We start from the raw sequence: 19916 nt of genomic DNA, 5'->3' as shown, positions 1-19916 counted from the left end.
TGTCCATCCCAAGCACAGCCAGACACAGCACAGGAGGACCTGTGGGACTCAAACCCACGTCATACCATCCCAATGTACTCCCTAATGAAGTGTTGATGTGACTGACCCAGAAAAGGGTGAACAAACACACGCACACACATTCACACATGCACACACACAACAATTCTCACAGGAGAAAAGCCATCAGCTCAAATCTGAATATGGGCTTATCTGGTATTTGAGTCTCTGTTCTGCAACTCCCCAGTGTTTCTCCCAGTTCTGAGGAACATCTCTCCACACAGAAAACGTTCACATTCATCACACAGAATTGTTCGACCATTTTTTGGTATTTGCAACCCACCTTGAAATGTTGCTTCCTTGCGAAGGCTGTAGTCATTTTCATACGTCACAGCCCGTGTGGGGACTGGTGTTTCACTACTATGCTCTACTGGACATTAAGTAGAGCATATATTCACTTGATGCGTTATTTAGGGCTGGGTAAGCAGGGTGAACATTGCAAATGTTTCAACAAAACGTTTTTATATAAATACATTATTTAAATGGATGTATTGAGTAATGGATCAGTTTGTGAACCAAAGCCCCATACTGCTTAACGACACAGGATGTTAATTAAAAATACATGTGTCTACTGTAGAACACTCATCTGCTTTTCACATCCAAGGTCCTAAACAAAAACAAAAGTATTCAATTGAACATTTTCAATGTGCAGCGTGCAGTGTGCAGTGCGCACACACACACACACACCAACTATCATAAAGCAGAACACATTAACGTCCTATTTGGGATGGAGGAAATTTGTGTTTTTCTTGATTCGCCGCCATGTTCATTTAAAACCCCCTTAAAAACAATAAAACTGTAATGGCATCATTGTGGTCTGGGAACCAAACGTCTGTCCTCGCCAGATTCTATCTGAATTGGCTTTTTGTCTGTTTCTTCTTTCCATTATACAAAGAAACCAAACCACAGCTGCATACTGTTCGTGGAGTGTGGCTTGTTGCTACACGTATAGATTTGATTGTATCTCACTGTCATGCTACAGTAACCACGGTGAGAAGGTGACAAATGGTTTATGGGTGTCACTCTGTGCTAGTATGATGGTATCAGAGTGACAGGAAGATGGCTAAAACGCCTGTATTTCTAAATTAAAATGTTTCTACTTGGTTGATAAGTGGATTATCTTGGACAATGTTAATACAATGATGAGCAGTCTTATTAACGAGGTATTGGTCACAAGTGACCAAGGTTATAGATGACTCCTTACAAATTGATTGTCACTGGGTAGCTGGGGGTTGATTTGACCTGCTGTCCCCAGACCGCTCACCTCCCAGTCACAGCCCTTTCCTGCTTCAATAATGGATGAAGGAATATTATGTGATTCAGGAACAGACGCGGAAAAAATCACTTTGGCGTCCGCTGGATGAAGTGAAGGAGAAAATGGAATGTGACGTGGCTCTCTCTCTGCTTATTGCCCTTGGGTGTGAGTCATTCCTTATAGGAGCATGGTGGTCGGGACATTCGTACCACAAAACCACACACAACATCCTCAAAAGGAAATCTTCTGAAGACACTTCACCCCCCTCTTGATCTGACGTAAACTGGTCCCAGGACTTCAATGAACAAAGGATCTTTACAGTTTACCACTATTAAAACATATTTATCCAAAAATGTACATAACAATCCTGCACAGAAACAGTTTGGAGACATTGTAACATGCACAAACGGTTTGTCAAAAGTATTTTTGTTTCGTTTATCTGCTCAAGAGTTGGTGAAGTTGGGCACCAAGATATTGTGGAACATCCAGTACACACATGCATGCAGTCCCCACCCTCAACACACACAGATTCTCCCATTACCCTCTGTCTTCACAAAATAGGAAGCAGAAACTGACATTCAGCTGGTACAATGGCCCAGCTGCGTGGGTGGGAAGTGATCGCAAAATCTGACTTTACAGCTCATCCATCTTTCACGGGAACGAGTCTCCTCTTTGTCTTTCCAAAGGCTGGAGATGTACATCATTCATACGAGTCATGGGAAGCATCCTGGTTTAGGAGATCTGTGTTTCAATTCCGCTTCACACCCATTTTCTCTCTGTATACATGTATTATTATCTGCAGCCTATTCAGCCGACATACTTATTGTGCCAGGCACTAATGAGGTCTTTGAATAAGGCCTTTTCTCCTGTGGGGAAAAACACTACGTGAATTCATTTTTGTAAAATCTATTTACCCTCTATCTACCCAGGCTAAACAATTAAGAACACGCTGGCCAAGACATGGGGGGGAAACACATCAAACATTGTCTTTGTCTCTGTTGGCAACAGTAACATCACAACAGTCAGTAAAAAACTGAAACTGTAACTCAGATCAACAACTTACCCAGATGAACTCACTACAGTTTAGCTTTGGGGAAAGCTTCTGTTTGGAGTTGCCTGGAGTCTAGATCATCCTTGTACTGGATTCAAATTCACCAACCTCATTTCACAAACCTCAATAATGCAAATGGGAGATTAGTGACACATTTGCCCAGGCAGATAGAATGGCCATTTATGTTGAATGTAAGTAACAGTGTCAGATCAAACACTTAACCTCGCATTTCCACTGCCGTGTCCCACGAAAGCCACTCTTCTTTTGTAAATGTGTAATTTGAGTATCTGGTTCAAAAGCTCATTGAATGAGTCTAACTACATATACCCGGAAGCATTGTTGGCAGAAGGTACATTATAACTTAATACTACCTCATCTTGGCACACCCATTTTTGTCCTCAAAGGATCAGAATAGAATTCCCTACTTTACAAAGCTAAAAATACTTAACCAAGGTATTATCAGTCCTCTTGTGTGAACGCTACTGTAATGACATTTCTGCAAGATGGAGGGAAAGAGGGGTCTTCTCATCAACCCAGGGACAAAAAACAGGACACTTTTCTAACAGATGATAAGGGTGTTGATGTATCTGTGTTGGACAGAGAGATGTGATGGAAGAGCTGACTGCCTCTCCTCACACAGAGGAACAGGTGCAGAATCACAGGGTGCCAGGCTACATAGGCTGTTTATTTAACCATCTTGGTATGTATGTGCATTAGCAATGTTACAAATGACAAACTGAGGAACTATAAGACAAAACTCTTACAAAAAGACATTTGGGTATATTTAAGAAATTAACACATTCTAATCACCGAATGGATGTTAATCATAAGACTACAAAATAAATGGAATGGTCATTTGATAATTCAAACATAGTCTCTTATAAAGTTTCTCTATAACGTAGAATTGAATATAGCCAGTCTAGTAAAATCAAATTACAGACAAATTAGTGTCCCTAAAGAGATCTTTTTTTTATGTGCACCATTAAATAAGAATAAAATAATATATAAATGATATAAACTACTCAATGCAAGAAAGAAGAAAAGTGCATGTGATTTCAGATATGTAAAATGTTCTGAGCTAAAACAAAATACGTTTGGAGATTAGTGCGAGTTAAGTGGTACGGTAATCAAAAACACAGTACAATATGCAGGGCTAATCCGCCTCAATAATACTCTCATCAACAGAAACACTTTATCCCACTGAGTCCCACCAGGTGACTCCTCCCCTTCCTGTCAGACACTGCAGAGAGGAACAGCGGGAGGAAGAAAGAGGGAGGAATGGCGACAGGAGCAGAAGGAAAGGTGTAGAGGAAAGGGAAACGTAGACCGAGGAGAGTGCAGGGGAAGAAGAGAACTGAACAGGGAGGAGCCGAGGGATGAGATGTGGTCTTCATTTGCCAGTCCTAGAGCGGAGTCTTCTCCTGATGATCAGGCGGTCACTCTCCTTCTCCTCTGGGTCTCTGTTGATGATCTGGGACAAAACAAGAAAACGGCGAAACATCAGACTACACACGGGGGTCGGTGAGGACCTGGTTATCTGACACGCTCGCCAGACCCCAGCCTCATCGCAGAGGAGTGTCCTGCACCTGAAAACCCAAATCCCCTCGACTGTCTGAAGTCATGGCGGAGGTAGCTACTGCCGTGCGCCAGGGCTGTGGATGTCAGACACTGACCGGGTGGGACGGCAGGTCCATGGGGGACGAGATCTCGGGGTGGTACAAAGTCCTTTTGGGCTTCTTGGGTCTGGCGCTGAGGGACGACCCCCCGTCTGGGTCTGGGGACCGCCCGCTGACGAGCTTCATGATCTTTTTAGCTGAAAAGAGAGACGGGGGGGGGGGGGGGGGGTAAAAGCTTTTAGAAACCCGAGCAGTCAATCACCCCCCTACGCTTGTCAGCAGAACAGCTCTGTGCCACAGTAGGTACTCAGTTTGTAGTTGTGTCCACAGTATAGTTTATTAAGCTTTCCAACCCTTGCTGCTGAACAGGTTGGGAGAGCTGTGGAGGAAGTCTCCTATCTTCTGGAGGGTCCCCTCCTTCCTGCTACGAAGGCTGGACTGGGAGTCCTGGAGCTGCATGGAGCACTGGTGTCCACTGCTGCCAGCTGGAGATCCCCACTTCACACACACACACACACACGCACACACACACACGCACGCACACGCACACACACGCACACAATGAGTATGTGACACAGGGATACATCTAGACTTCCCTCATTGTGGCGAGTGTGTATCAGTGTGTGTGTGTTTCTCACCTCCTCCTGGTGTGGGGCCAGTTTAGGGGTCAGTCTGGTTCTGGTGTTTCTCCGGTTTTCGTTCTCTACCTCATCCTGTCACACGAATACACACACACAAACACAAAGAATGCAATGTGAGCCGACTCCATCTTAAGAGATTCTGTCTGATGCTAGAATTAAAGGAGGAATGAAGGGATGGAAGGGAACATGTTGTTACTTGCATTAATTAGTAGATGTCTCATTTCATCAGTCAAGAACCCTTCTCTCATCGTGATGACAGGCCATTATGCCAGAGCCCATTACCACAGGAGAAAAAGCCAGATTCTGATTTTTAGGTCGACTCACTTGAACGCAGCCATCAGCAAATCAGCTAGCTGTATAATTCATGCAGATCAGCCTAAAAGTCGCCTGACTGACATAAGAGATCAAAACAGAGGCCCAGAGCTGACAAAAGGCCCTGTTGGTTACATTATCAGTGTATTCCTTCTTAACCCTTGTGCTGCCTTTGGGTCACATGACCCAAAGGTTCATAGCGAACCATCGTTGTGTTTACCCAATTTTACCCAATACAAAAACAAATACAAATATTTTTTTTTAACCTTTGCAATGTGGGGGGTCTGAGACAGCCCAACAGTTAAAAGAAAATGCTTCACTTTGTTTTTGTATGCGGTAAATTTGTCGCAATACGACGGTGGGTCACAATGACTGATGGGTCAGAATGACCCGAAGAGAACACAAGGGTTAAATAAGTGATCTGTTGTTGTTGCTTGAGTGACAGACTAAGGTTGCTTCCACCAGCCTTCCCTCTGATGACTCCCCCCAAGGACCTGCACACTCACTGCACGCGACACCACGTCACGGAGACCACGCCAACCTCCGCATGAACAACAGACAGACCAGAGACGAAAGGGTGAAAAGGGATGAAGGGACGAGAAAGAGGGAGGAGAGGGATGAAGGGACAGAAAGGGTTGGTCAGCACTCGGTCAACACACTGATTTGATGAGGAACCCCCTGTTTTTTAAAATTCGATGTCATTAAATGATCTTACTTGCGGAGGTGGCGGTCGTTACCTGCCCTGTGCTTCCTGTGCGCTAGAGCTGACATGATGGAGGTGTATGGGCGTGATTAAGATGGATAATTAACCGGCTAATGACAAGCGGATGAGTCAATGATGTCAAACAGACAATGGGGCACCGTACCTGAGCGGTGTGGGGTTTCTTTTTAGATTTAGCGATCTTGCTGCCTTTCTTCCTCGGAGAGAAAATGCTTGGTTAGACAGGGCAGGAAAAATCAACGCGTATGAATTCTTAATCGTACACAGATTTCTTTTTTTTTTTTTTATGGAAATTGAAAACAACTCGGTTGCTGCAACACTCATCCACGGGAGAAAACGATGTGGGGGCAACAGAAAACTAGTGAGCTCTCCCAGAACCAGGGCCTTAATTACACTGCTCAAGTTCTCGTGAAAACTCCCTGGGCGAAAACGCTTTGATTAGTTGCAACCATCTTAAAGGGTGTAGGATGACAAAAATAAAAACAGCTATGTGAATGCAACATTTATAAGTTGCAGCTCGCTGAAGTCTCGGATGTGATCCGTCGTTTTCGAACTTTCACAAGGAAAACATATCTTCCTTCACGTGTTCATTTGAATATATAAAAAACAATCCCTTCTTTGGTGTTTTGGCTGAAAGCCCACTCTTCTAAATAACACAATTCGACCATCTAAAAATCTCGATTTACAGAACACTGTTGTGGATTAAATGCCGGTGGGGATGCCCAAGCCTGAGGAGACCCACAGTGACCCAGTCACACAATCTTCTGGTGTGTTTGTCCTGTGATGAAACAGACTGCATCCCAGTGTGGAAGAGAAGCCTGCTGGAGTCTGGACCTGCTCTCTGAGCAGGGGAGTAGACCAGGACCTGGGGTTGTTTACAGCTTGCTGCCCTAAAAATGCTAATGTGTGATTAAAGTTGTGTTGGCTGAGACAGAGGGTTCTGTGCTGGGTCTATGAATATGCCTGAGAACCACAAAGCTCCCTAGACACGAGTGCTTTCGTTAGCCCCTGTATGAGGGTAAGTGCAGGAGGCATCCGTCACGTTACTGAGGCTGTGTGTGCGTATCGTATGCACGCATGTTTGAGTGCGTGTGTGAGTATCTATGCGTGCATGTGTGAGCGTACGTGTGTGTGTGTGTGTGTGTGTGCGTTTGCGTGTGCGCGTCCCCCTGTGAGCTACAAGGTACAGACTGTGTGTGTAAGTATAGGTTTCCGTGGGATACATCGCGCCTTAGACCTCGAGACAAAGACTGCCACTGAGAAGCCGTGCGCTCTACCTCCACGCTCTTTACTCCAACACGTATTCCCCCTTTCCTTCTCCTCCACCCCTTTTTCACTTTCCTCTTTCTTCGAATCCCCCCGCCCCCCCCGCCCCTCTTCCTTTCATTCTCTCGGCTTTTCCCACCATCACTCAACACTCCTCCCCCACGTCCTCCTCCCCCACGTCCTCCTCCCCCACGTCATCCTCCCCCACGTCCTCCTCCCTTCTCCTCCTCCCCCACGTCCTCCTCCCTTCTCCTCCTCCCCCACGTCCTCCTCCCTTCTCCTCCTCCCTTCTCCTCCTCCCTTCTCCTCCTCCCTTCTCCTCCTCCCCCACGTCCTTCTCCTCCTCCCTTCTCCTCCTCCCTCCCTCTGAAAGCCTGGCCGACAGCAGGGTGGTGTGGAGCAGGGCAGAGAGGAGCAGTCATTCATGGAATTACTTTCGTCTCAAGCTGCAGAGGTTCGACCCCCATAAGTGCTCCTCCTCCTGATCCTATGTTGACCACAGGCCAGACTCGCACAGCCACCACACCACACCACACCAGTGCAATTAACTGACAATATGTATATTACAATCTCACCTCACGCATGTCATTAGATCTTCGATATAATCTGGTTCTGTCATTTCATTCTCCTGCAGCTCTGCTTTTAAAAGAAAAAGGTATGTATCTAATCTACCATTCTGCCTATGAGCAGGATCATGTAATAGCTAGAGAGTGAGCAGCCCTCGGTTCTGTAACTAGATGAGCTACATGAGCTCTTAACGGCCCTACATAATGCAGGAGAGATCTTGGAACAAATCACAAGAACGTAGACCGTGGCATGGAATTACTGTGGATGCTAATTAGTTTTTAAGTTGCTGCTAATTAGTGCTTCATGACTACCTTCTCTAAGCCTGATCAAGACACCTCTGTCATTAAGCTGCGAAGGGTTCTGACCTTGGGTTGCAGGGGATAACACGTTCGCACATTTCAAACAGCCCTGATAACAAAATCCATGTGTCAACCCAAGACTGTAATCATCGCATTCAGTCCATAAGCACACAGCGCAATTACGGATGCACAACCCGTGAGGTGTCGCCTGATGAAAAATCAATGGTGGAGTCTCCGTGATCGTGGGGAGAATCACAAAGTAAAGTCGCTCATCAGCTACGGCCCACTGTGCCCTCCACCCGGTCGGCCTTTGGGGGGCAGAATCAGGACGGACTGCCCAGAGAAGACCGGTCAAGGATTCTCAAGCTGAAGCTGAGAAAATGACTTTTTGTGGCTGCCATATGCACTATCCGCCGGTGCTACATGGTTGAATGTATGTGTGTGTGTGAGAGTGTGTGTGTGTATGTGTGTGTGTGTATGCGTGTGTGTGTATGTGTGTAAAACCAGCACCTTGTCCGGCTCTGTGCTCTTCCTCTTGCGTGCCGAGCGGGTTATCTTGACGGTGACCTCGTCCTGGCCCTGCCGGCGCAGCGCCATGCGGTTGGGCTGCAGCGGACTGAAGGAGATCTCCAGCTCGGGCTTGGGGAAGCGGCTCGTCCTCCCGTTCTCCGTGGAGATCTGGGACGAGTCCAGCACCGAGGGGTTCCCCTGCGAGACGCAGAGATGCTGATGTAACGTTGCCTAATATCACGCCTGTCCTTTTAATTGACCTCATACGGGACCACACAATACCAGGACAACCTAATACTGTCGATGCACTCAATTCAGCGGGGGAAAGATATTCAAATTCGTGTTTAATGACCCATCTCAAAGCAAGACCCAAGGGATCTTATTTTTGCACTTGTAGCCTGTTCAAATGGGAGGTGACAAGATAAATGAGCTCCTGGTGCAGTGTCAGAGGACTGGCACGTGCCTGTGACTGACGGCCGCCTCAGAGTCCTACCTGACTACTGCTGACTGAGGTTCTGGTGCAGCTGGCTGCTGGGAGCTGTTGGCTGCCTTCGCTGAGGGGTGTCATGCCCTCGCTCACAGGCTCATCAAGCTGGGTCTGGGAGCGGAACAGAGAACCACAGCCACTTAGCAACACAGGAACAGAACACATGTCACTATAATTCCTAGAAAAGACATACGCTCAGACAGACATATATGTGACCTAAGGAGCCATGTCTATTCTGCGATGTTCCATATCTATCCTGTATCAGTGTGATATCCTGTATTTACACCCGGGGCATCTTTCCTGCTTGTGTGGCTGTGGTTGTGAACCTGGTCTCAGGTGGTTCTCTGAGAGTTGCTGTGGCCTGAAGCGACTCCTACAGACTGCTCACCTCGGCCCCTCTCTCTGACAGAGGGACCAGCAGCCACAGCTAGGGCTGCACAATTAATCGCATTTTAATCACAATCACGATTTTGGCTTCCCACAATCAAATTTGTGTGATCGAGCGATATTTAAAATGTGTCATTCCGTTCATAGTATCAGAGTTTTTTGTTCTGTTATTTTTGGCTTCCTAAAATGTATTAACACAATGTAAAATGGAAAATAGTGCCCTGTTGAATTTTTGCTACATTTTCTTTATTGTTTTATTAATTTATTTGTATTTATTCTTTAAGGAGATGCACTGAATTTTGGTGAATAAGAGGACCTATTTTATTTTGATGCACATATTTGTAAATTGGCAGGAATGTAGCACAATATGAATGTGAAAGCAGTTATAATTAGCCTATTTGACAATAACATTTGTTTTGGTTAAAATCCACAAATAATCATGATAATTAATCGTGATCTCAATATTGATCAAAATAATCGTGATTATCATTTTGGCCATAATCGTGCAGCCCTAGCCACAGCTCACAGGTGCTGCCGGCACATACATTTTTCCAGAACGATATTATGATTTAAGACTGTTAAAATACAACTAAACAGCAACATTAAGAGCTGAAGAGTGAAGCTGAGGAACAGTAATCAACACTATTGTTTCAGAAAAAGAAAAAACGTCTGGGTCTTTCTCAGCACTCTGGTGATGATCTCTCCCACACTGACCTCTGGTGGTTGAGATGAGGTACTGCAGGAGAGCGAGGCGATGAGTTTGTCCTTTTCAGCGTTGCTCGAGAGGAGCTTCTGCAACTGGACCTCCAGAGCCGCCACAAGGGTGTCTCTCTCCATCCTCCACCTCTCCATGTCCTGCTCCTTCTCATGCAGCGTGGCAGAGAGGGCCTCCTGCAACACACACACACAACATTCAGATCTAGTTTAAACTGTGTATCTACAGCAGTGACAAATCATGGTCAATCAAGCAATTGTCTTAACATACAGTACTGGAGGCTGGGTGTTAAAGCAAAGCTTTTTTTCCACACAGCTTCCTATTTTTTTTTTCTTATGGCAAGAAGCTGACAGTTGTGGCTTAATAAGCCCACTAGGGGACGTCAATGTTTACCATTTGACGTTGATGCCTGGAGTGTTTTTCTCTGTCCTCTGCAAACTTTCTCATTTCCTGGTTCCTCTTGTCCTCCGTCTCCTTGGCCTGGCGAATCAGAACCATCTTCTCCTCCAGCCACTTTCTCCTGTCAGCCTGGTGCTTCTCTGTGCTCAGCTAGACCGACAACACACACAACAGTTAGAACTGTGGCTTGCACACATACAATCATCGTGACGCCAGTGCGATAAAAAGGGCAGCCAAAAAGTATCTCTGTAAAACTCCTACCTTCAAACTCTCTTGAGCCCGAGCTGCTTCCTGATTGGCTAGTTTGAAGTCATCTGATCGGCTCTCTCTCAGGGAGGGCATGACTTCCCCAGCATCCTGGTTCCCCAACAAGCTCCTCAGTTTCCCAACCTCTGGAAACAAGAAACATCAACCGATGCTTGAGCTTGCTCTGGACGTTTATAGTTGGTAGGAAACCCACGTGAGTGTGTAGACAGCGTATCTCACCGTCAGCGAGGGCCTGGATCTGATCCTGTCTCTCCTCCAGAACCTGATCCAGCTGCTCCTGGGTCTCTTCCTGCTCCACCAGCGCCAGCCGCATGTCCTCCATCGCACGCTCACCAGCCTGCAAGTCTGCACACAAGACACACACACACACACACACAGTTACACACAGAAACCTGGCCTTAACTGCATCATACAGTTTTGGGGTTGCACAGGAGGAAACGGGGTGAGGGATGGAGCTGAGAGCAGACATGGGTCTGGATCTTTCTGAGAGAGCTACAGGGTGGGCCAGGTCCCGGTACCTTTGCAGGCCTGCTGGTAGAGCTGCAGGCTGTCGTCAGGCCGGCTGTCTGTCCGGAGGTGCTGGATGGTCTTGTCTCTGCTGGCCAGGTCTGCCTGAAACTGCTTCTTAGCTTTTTCCAAGTCTAGCAGCTTCTGGCGCAAGGATTTCTCCTCATCACGCATGGAGCAGATCTAGGGAGGAAGGGCAATCAGCAGAAAGCCATTTAGATGTTTATAAATGAGTGTGAAGGAGTTGGGATGATTTTTGGACTCGGTGGGAATACTAAGTGTGAATTGTACCTCTTTTTGAACTTGCTGTATCTGTTTCTTGGAGTCAGCCAGTTTCTCCTTCAGGTCAGAGGTGTCGTCCTCTTTCCTCTGCAGGTCTAAACTGATGCTCTTCACCTTATCTGAATCCAGTTTGGCAGCCTCCTTCAGTCTGAGGCAGAAAAATACATTGATGACCCGACGATATACAGTAGTTATTACCAGGCACAGTTAGGGTGAAATTATACTGATGAGATATGAATGACAGTTGAATAATTAAATTGGGAACCGCCTCAAGCAAGGGGAAAAGGACACATTTTGGAGATTTGAAGGTCTTACCTGGAGACCTCCAGGGCTTTCTTCTCCAGCTCGGCATTCTTCTCAGCGATGGCCTCCTCCGCCACGGCCAGCAGCTCCCGCCGTCTCTCCACCTCCCTCCTCCTGGCCTCCTGCACCGCCGTGCTCTCCTCCTCCTCTCTGCGCTCCTGCGCCTCCCTCAGGCTCCTCTGCAGTCCTGTCACCTGCGCCTGCTTCTCTGCCAGCCTCCTCTCCACCTCCTCCTCCTTCTCAGCGAGTCTTCTCTCCACCTCCTCCTCCTTCTTTGCTAGCCTCGTCTCAATCTCCTCCTCCTTCTCCGCCAGCCTTCTCTCCATCTCCACCTCCTTCTCTGCTTGCCTTCTCTCCATTTCTCCTGTAGGCAATGCCAGCTGGTGGCTTTCAGACTGATTCAGGGCAGCTGTGGTAGCCTCTTTCTCAGCATCCCGGGCACACTGCTTCTCTTCCAGGTCAGTGACCTTTAACCTCAGGGTCAAAACCTCAGCCTCCAGATTAGAGTTTAACCTGCTCAGCTCCTCCTTCTCTGCAGAGCTGTTGCTCTTTAGGACCTCAGCAGCAGCCTCCTCCAGCTGTGCCTTCAGGTGGTCTGAATTCAGCTCTTGTTCGGCAAGTTTCTGCTTGAACTCCTGTAGTTGCTGTTCGGAGTTTAGCACTTGTGGGTCGAACTTTTCTTTGAGCTCTTTTATCTCGCGTTCGGAGCTGAGCTTGTTTTGGGCGAGCTTCTTTTCAAGATCTTCCAGCTGCTCTTCTAAGGTCAGTTGTTGTTCTTTTAGCTTCTGTTGTAGTATCTCTACCTGCTGGTCTGAAGTCAGCTGTTGTTGGGAAAGCTGGTCTTTAGCCTCTCCTAGCTCCTGTTCCAGCGTTTGGACCTGCAGCAGTCTCTTTTCCCTCTCCTCCTGGGCCTCTGAGAGCTCCTTTCTGACAACGTCTTCCTGGCTTCCTGACGACACTTCAACCACCTCCGATTCCTGCCCCATCCGTTTGACTTCCAGGGTCAAGGTCTCAATCAGAGCGTTTTTATCTCTGAGCTGGTGGTCGTATCTTTCCAGTTCAGCCTGCAGGTCATTCAGGGTTTGCTCAGCTCTGGTAGTCTGGTTGATAACCTCCTCCTTCTTGAGTGTAACTGCAGCCAGGGCCTCCTCTCTCCCCTGTGTAACCTCCATGAGGGCAGTAAGGGCCTCCTCTCTCCCCTGTGTTACCTCCATGAGGGCAGTAAGGGCCTCCTCTCTCCCCTGCTTAGCCTCCATGAGGGCAGCCAGGGCCTCCTCTTTCCCCTGTGTTACCTCCATGAGGGCAGCCAGGGCCTCCTCTCTCCCCTGCTTAGCCTCCATGAGGGCAGCCAGGGCCTCCTCTTTCCCCTGTGTTACCTCCATGAGGGCAGCCAGGGCCTCCTCTCTCCCCTGCTTAGCCTCCATGAGGGCAGCCAGGGCCTCCTCTTTCCCCTGTGTTACCTCCATGAGGGCAGCCAGGGCCTCCTCTCTCCCCTGCTTAGCCTCCATGAGGGCAGCCAGGGCCTCCTCTTTCCCCTGTGTTACCTCCATGAGGGCAGTTAGGGCCTCCTCTTTCCCCTGCTTAGCTTCAATGAGGGCAGTTAGGGCCTCCTCTTTCCCCTGTGTTATCTCCATGAGGGCAGTTAGGGCCTCTTCTTTCCCCTGTTTAACCTCCATGAGGGCAGTTAGGGCCTCCTCTCTCCCCTGCTTAGCCTCCCGTAGCTCCATGGTTAGCTCCTGAGTATGCTGCTCCTCACCCAGGCGTTCCTCCAGCCTGCCACACCCCTCCACGCCAGACACCATGCCAGCAAGGGGGGCTACCTGCCCCTCCTCCTCCAAGAAGTCCTGCATTTCATCTTGCAGTCTGTCTTCCTCCTCCTCCCCAAAAGATCCTACCAGAAAGAAAAATACACTGATTCATAAGAAATTGGGTGCATTCATAAGAAAGTAACATTTCATTTATGATTGTGTTGTTTCAGATGGACATGCATAATGTAAAAGCTTCTTGGAAGAATGTCATACTAAGCAATACAATTCTGTGGTTGAAAAACTAGGAATGAAAACAAAAGGTACCATCACTCCAGTAAATATACTGCAAACCTTTACAGTATCGAGGTCCTTCATACAATATCTAGAGGGACTCGTATTTGTGTTTTGCATGATTTATGATCAATTGATTCAAATAAAGTTATTTTGGGGGGAAATTTTATAAACCAAGCCCACAGAGCAAAAGAAAAAGAAAAAAGAAAAAAAAGAATCTTTATTTAAACATAATACATACAGAACAACTACCTTTAAAAGATTTAAAAGGTTTGTTTGTGTGTGTGTGTGTGTTCAGGTGGCCAGCATCACTTCTTCCAGGAAGACAGTCTCTTTCTGGGGCGGAGGAATACACGTCTTTGGGCGGGGTTCTCCTTCGCATTTCCTCTCACCCCAACAAACGAGGGCAGCCCCTTCCCCGCGACCGGCACCCAGCCCGTACCTTTCTTTAGAGGGGGCTGTTCATCCACGTTTGACTGCCCCCCCACCTGCCGTTTGCGGCTGTCAGTGCGAAAGCTGGGCCTTTCCCTTCTGGAGCAGGTGCATATGCTATCCAGACAACAGATCTCCTTGGAGTCCAGGATTGCCTTCTGTTAAGTGCAGGGGGAAACAATTAGTTGTTTTTGGGGGAACAAATATTTTTCCTTAACTTTCAGTTTGCGACCCTCTTTAATACAGTGGTTTGAGGAGAGATGAACAATGCTGTGTCGTTTTGATGTTCCCGCAGGAACGAGGGATGCAGCTGGGTGGAGAGGGAGGACAGGGTTGTGTTCTTACATCCTTGGCAGCAGCGTCAAACTGCAGGTCCAAGGTGGTCTGCAGCTTAGAGATGGCCTCGTCCTTCTCATGACACATCTCCATCAGCTCGGAGAACTTCTTCTCCTGGGCCTCCAAACTCTGTCGGGGGAGGAGGGACTGATGTCACCATGCTGCACTGCACGGTGCTTTGGATGGATTTTTTTGTTTTTGTTTAATTTTACACATCATTGTATGTTTGATGCAATAAAGTCAACCATACCTTTTTTGCCTGATATAGTTGCTCGTTTGCCTGCTGTGCTTGACTGCAGTAATCGCTCAGCTCTGGAAGACGGGGGTAAACAAATGACACTGAACGTTGCATTCAGCAGTTTCAGGGCAGGTGCCCCATGGTGGGTGTATCTGAAAAGCAGTGACTGATTTTAGCCATTTGGTTGGTTCTTACCAGTGGTTTTGGTGGAGAGCCCCTCCTGTGCCTGCTGTAGCTGTTTAGACAGCTCTGACACCCTCTTCTCCAGGTCAGCCATGGTCTCAACACTACCAAAGCTCTGGGCCTGGGAGCTGTGCTTTCTGTTCTCTCCAAGACAGGTGTGGGCATCATGGGCATCCTGCCTGATTCCTGCCAGGTCACTGCACATGGAGTCAATCATCCCATCCAGGGAGAACGACATGTCCTCCTAGAGGAAGCAGACAGAGGGCTACTAGCAGGACCTCTGGACAGGAGCATAGAGGAAGGAGAAGGCCTAGGAGTCTCTAGGAGGGGGGGGGGGGTGTCTACAGAGATCTTAAGAGAGCTTTAAATGAAAGCTAAGAATCCCAAAGGAGCACAAAATAATAACATTCATGGGGGTCTCCATGTCTATGCCTGTCTGCTGGTGGCATGTACAGCTGGTGGCATGTACAGCTGGTGGCATGTACAGCTGGTGGCATGTACAGCTGGTGGCATGTACAGCTGGTGGCATGTACAGCTGGTGGCATGTACAGCTGGTGGCATGTACAGCTGGTGGCATGTACAGCTGGTGGCATGTACAGCTGGTGGCATGTACAGCTGGTGGCATGTACAGGCGAGTGTGTAAGCTGCATTACTGTGGTCGTGTCTTTCTGGTTGGTGTTCTTGGTGACCAGGTTCTTCAGGATCTCCAGCCTCCTCTCTGCTCTCTCCTCGATGATCTCCTTTTCTCTCAGCAGACGCTCGCTGATGACACACAGGGGTCAGGGTTACAACTGGAGAACGTCTCGAAACCCTGACACCACGTCGTCACGCGATGGGGAAACTGATCGAGCCCCAAGCCATCATGAAAGTCCTCAACTCACTTGCAGTCTGTCTGTATCTGGGAGAACAGCTCAGAGAACTCCTTGGAGACTTCTTCTCGTACGCGCCCCTCCAGAGCTTGACTGTCAGCCCTCTCCTTCCGTAATAGCTCCTGCAGCTCTTCCAACAGCGCCACCTGACTCTGATGAGCGGGAAATACATGACAATTTAATTTACAGGACAGGAACTGTCAAGTTGATTAACATTTTAGTTAATTAGTTTTTAAATGTGCCATTACTTCTTAAATTATGTTGGCTAATTTAATTACATTAACAAATAAATAAATCACAGTTAAGACTGACCATGTATGTCAGTTTATTGACAATAATTTCATTTTTTTCATCATCACTGTCTGCCTTGTGAATGGTTTCTTCCATCATGCTCTCTTCATCTTCCTCCTCCTCCTCCTCCTCCTCCTCCTCCTCCTCCTCCTCATCATCATCCTCGCTTTCCCGCAGATCCTCCAGGCTGGTCTCCCAGCCGACCAGAGAGCTCCTCCTCCGGAAAGCCGACAGCTCCTTCCTGTTTGCGTTGTTGATGATGAATGAAACCTCCCGCGCCGACATCTTAGGCAAGATGGGAATGGTCTTGGTGGTCAGGACTACCACCTGTGAGACGGCAGGTCACAGGAAACGTCCAGATCAATCAAAGTCACGCGGCACATGACATGCTCCACAGTATGTTCAGAGCCAGCGAGGACACACAGACACACATGCACACACTTTTTGAGCCACGGCTGAGAACTTGAGCACGTTGAGGGTCTCATCATACGTGGAGGCACACTGGTTAATGTTGACGATCATGCAGGCCTTGCCCCGGCCACAGAAGAAGCCCTGCAGGTAGTGGGTGAGCTTGCTCTCCCTGAAGGGCACGTGTTGGAGCAGTCTGTGGTGCAGGGAGAAGCGCAGTTGAGAGGCACGTAGGCAGCAGCACATACAAAAAAAACGATTAGACATGGGGTAAATGCTGGGTTAAACTGTCTGCATAAAGGCACAGGTGCTGGTCCTGAATGGATAAGACCTACTTGGCCGCCTGGTTGTGTCGGAGGGCGTTGATGCATTTCCCCAAGATGAGCATGGAGGTGTTGATGTTTCCCGCCTCCTTCAGACGCTCACCTTTGTTCTGGGTTTTGGCGCACCTTTCAGAGCCAGCCAGGTCACACAGCGAGAGCCTGTGGACAGATCCTTTTTTATTTTTATTTTCGACACTTTTGAATTTCAATCGGTGTTCTCCCATGTAAGAGATGGAAGGCCCCAAGCACTTACTCGCTTACTGCACTGACGCGTGGAATTCCAACGTCTTTGATTCTCAGGACACGGATAGAGAATATGCTGTGACTGAACGGCAAAGAAATGTGACAAACCGGGTGAGAATTTAGCTGTACATCATCCAAGATGGACTTAAGTCTCTCGGAATCCATTCTAAAGTGTTGCATTACCTCCTGCTGGAGAGGTGGTTGAGCTTGGTGCTGGAGAAGCTCTGGTTCCTCTTGCCCAGCTTCATCACCTTGTAGGCCTCCTCTGCACTGTTCACCTGCACCCACCGCAGGTCTGGAAGACACGCGTGCACAAGAAAACACGCAATTACAAAATGCTTGCACACTGCTTGTGTGAAAATACATGCCCTTCTTTCAAGGGTTAAGAATGGAATAGGGTTCATTCAGAAATTCTGCAATTAGTTTTTGAGCTGTGACACACTGGAAGTTGGGAGGAGCTATATCAGAACGTGAAGGGGGGGGGGGGGGGGGGTTACCCTTCACAAAGGAGTTTCCCTTGATGTCCTGGGACAGCTTGAGCGTGGTCCTCTTCAGGGCCCCTGAGGGAACAGCCTCCAGCAGGTCATGGATGTTCTCATTGTAGATCTCACAAAAGGACACCCACACAGAGAACTTGATGTCTGCATCCAGATCCAGACTGAAGCTGTCATTAATCACAGTGCCCTCCGCGTCCAGCAGGGTGGAACCTGTCAGCAGAAACAGGGAACATTGTTTTCCAGATCAAGCACTATGCAACAATGGGGAATGTCAAAAAGCAGGGACACAAACGAGATGCAATTTTTAGGAGGAACACACCTTCCAGGCTTGTCTTGCAGGTTGAGTTAGCCATGCTCTTGTGGGCATCAGTCTTCAGGAAAGAAATCAAAAAGAAGGAGGACATTAGGAATGAATCATCAGTGATGCGATCCCAACTGAGACTACCGCTCCCTCCCTCCCTCCAGTCACCTCCTTGAGGAGCCTGAAGAGGTTCCTCTTGTTAGTGGCCTCCTCGCTCTCTTGGTCCTTGGTGAGTCTGATGAACTCTCGGCAGCGCTGGGGCTTGATGTTCATGTGATGGTAGATGCGCTCCTCGATGCTGTTGAAGATGATGTTGAGAGACCTCGGCAGCAGACCCACATTGGTGTCTGGACCTGGGGACAAGAGAGGAAGTAGGGGGCTGTTTCAGAGATTGCATCTTCAGCCTTGATTGTACTGTGTGGCTTTTACCTACTTAAATTAACTGCACTTCAGGGAATTTAAATGGTGGTTTCAACCGAGACATGGAGTAACTTAACCATACTGTTATGGGGGCAATTTACTTTCTAAGCTGTTCAAATATAAACTTATGTGGGAAGGTTCTAAAGGCTGCTTTGAGTCTGAACTAATAGGACTATTCCCTCCCTTTGAAAAGCACAACAGAAACAAACAAGTACCATGACGGCCTTTTCAGGTTTTCAATCTGCTTAGATGGGAGTCGGTTGAAAGGCTTGGGTTTCACATTGCTAGCATTCATTCTCGACTGTTTTGGCTTCTCTCTCAGTATTTGTTTGGTGTGAGGCAGCCTTGGTTTAGCGGTGGCTGAGCGGTGAGGGAATCGGGCTAGTAATCAGAAGGTTGCTGGTTCGATCCCCAGCTCTGCCAAATGACGTTGTGTCCTTGGGCAAGGCACTTCACCCTACTTGCCTTGGGGGAATGTCCCTGTACTTACTGTAAGTCGCTCTGGATAAGAGCGTCTGCTAAATGACTAAATGTAAATGTAAATATGCCCAACCTAAGAATGTGAAGGTCTTGCCGGCGTTGGTGACTCCGTAGGTGAAGACCAGAGAGTTCCCCCCCTCCAGGACGTCTCTCACCAGGCCCTTCACAGTGCCGTCAAACATCTCCCTCTGAGTGGTCTCTGGCCCATACACCTGAACACAACACGTGGGAGGAATATTTGCTGATTATATCATTTAAGGATAAGAGACATATCAACAAATCCCAAAGACTGGTGTGGGGGATACGGGTGAGAATCCCTAAAACAAACTATTTTTTCACTTCACTTGAAACTGACCTGTGAGAACTGAAAGCGCTGAGCAGTCTGCATGTCTGATTTGTCACTGAGTCTGGCTGACAGTGAAGCTCTTGGAGCCTTGAGTAGTACTGTGTCGGGGACTTCAATGCCAACACAATCCTGCAAAACACAGACGTACATAGAGGGCATGTATTGATAAGCATTCTTCATAGCTTACAGGTATTTGGCAAGTAAATTTTGGTATATGGTATACCATTTATACCTGAGACTCGCCATTTTCAGTTTCTGTGGTCGTGAAAGGTCGGATGCGGAGATACACCTGCAAGTGTTCCCTCTCTTCAATGGAAGAATCCTGCATTTAATACTTGATTAGCAGTCATAATAAAAGATACATCTTCTTCAAGCACTGCATAAATGATCGCACAAAATGGGTTTTGGCTTTACAATAGTATATTTCGCTAGTTAAACCACCTGGGAGTCCGGTCGGTTGAGTGGTATCGAGTTGAACTCTGAGAAAAGGTCTTTCTTCAGGTCATCCACTAATATGTCCACTGCCTCCTCTCTCTCCAATTTATTGTTGAAACATGATTCCATCATCCTAGAAAAGTGAAGTAGGTTTGTTTACTTCTGAGGTAGCTTTTTCTAATTCCGGATCCTTGTTTCGTAATAAAATATATAATTGGAAACGAACTACAAGCGCTACAGTACTCGTAGGCTAGATAGATAGAGCTAGTAAGCTACTAGTAGCCCTACTACTGTTCGCCAGTTTAAAGCAACAATGTCAGCTAACGCTTATGCTTAGCTTCAGATAAAAAATAGTTTTACACAATATATAAAATATGTGTGTCTGTAATTTAAATTGTAAATCTAACCAGAATAAATCTACCTACTTTACATG

At 47.5% G+C, this 19916-nt stretch overlaps 1 protein-coding gene across 1 annotated transcript; it reads right to left on the bottom strand.

Annotated features, from left to right (window-relative positions):
- Window positions 1-3050: 3050 nt before the first annotated feature.
- Window positions 3051-19615, bottom strand: kif20ba (kinesin family member 20Ba). Its single transcript, XM_067235718.1, has 32 exons — window positions 19490-19615; window positions 19281-19370; window positions 19058-19177; window positions 18776-18914; window positions 17971-18155; window positions 17821-17872; window positions 17502-17711; window positions 17188-17299; window positions 17015-17086; window positions 16774-16920; window positions 16472-16634; window positions 16052-16357; window positions 15752-15891; window positions 15524-15632; window positions 14883-15114; window positions 14700-14761; window positions 14459-14578; window positions 14124-14271; window positions 12087-13533; window positions 11655-11924; window positions 11349-11487; window positions 11069-11240; window positions 10770-10895; window positions 10545-10675; window positions 10278-10433; window positions 9884-10060; window positions 8789-8893; window positions 8256-8493; window positions 4618-4694; window positions 4333-4477; window positions 4037-4176; window positions 3051-3834 (listed from the first exon to the last, which is right to left on the bottom strand). Exons 1-32 carry the CDS (start codon window positions 19613-19615, stop codon window positions 3754-3756), a joined length of 5937 nt encoding a protein of 1978 aa, XP_067091819.1. The 3' UTR covers window positions 3051-3753.
- Between the last annotated feature and the right edge of the window lie 301 nt (window positions 19616-19916).

Source organism: Osmerus mordax, chromosome 5 (assembly GCF_038355195.1).
Source record: "Osmerus mordax isolate fOsmMor3 chromosome 5, fOsmMor3.pri, whole genome shotgun sequence".
Lineage (NCBI taxonomy): Eukaryota > Metazoa > Chordata > Actinopteri > Osmeriformes > Osmeridae > Osmerus > Osmerus mordax.
Note: the sequence above shows the minus strand (reverse complement) of the source record. Positions and strands in the feature narration are given on the sequence as shown.

What these genes read in the sequence shown, in the direction of transcription:
- kif20ba (XM_067235718.1), bottom strand. Translation starts at nt 19,615, where the DNA reads ATGATGGAATCATGTTTCAACAATAAATTGGAGAGAGAGGAGGCAGTG. An exon ending in TTGACGCTGCTGCCAAGGAT is followed by an intron (nt 14,272 to 14,458) that starts GTAAGAACACAA and finishes TGCACTTAACAG; the next exon opens with AAGGCAATCCTGGACTCCAA. An exon ending in CAACCTGTTCAGCAGCAAGG is followed by an intron (nt 4,177 to 4,332) that starts GTTGGAAAGCTT and finishes CTCTCTTTTCAG; the next exon opens with CTAAAAAGATCATGAAGCTC.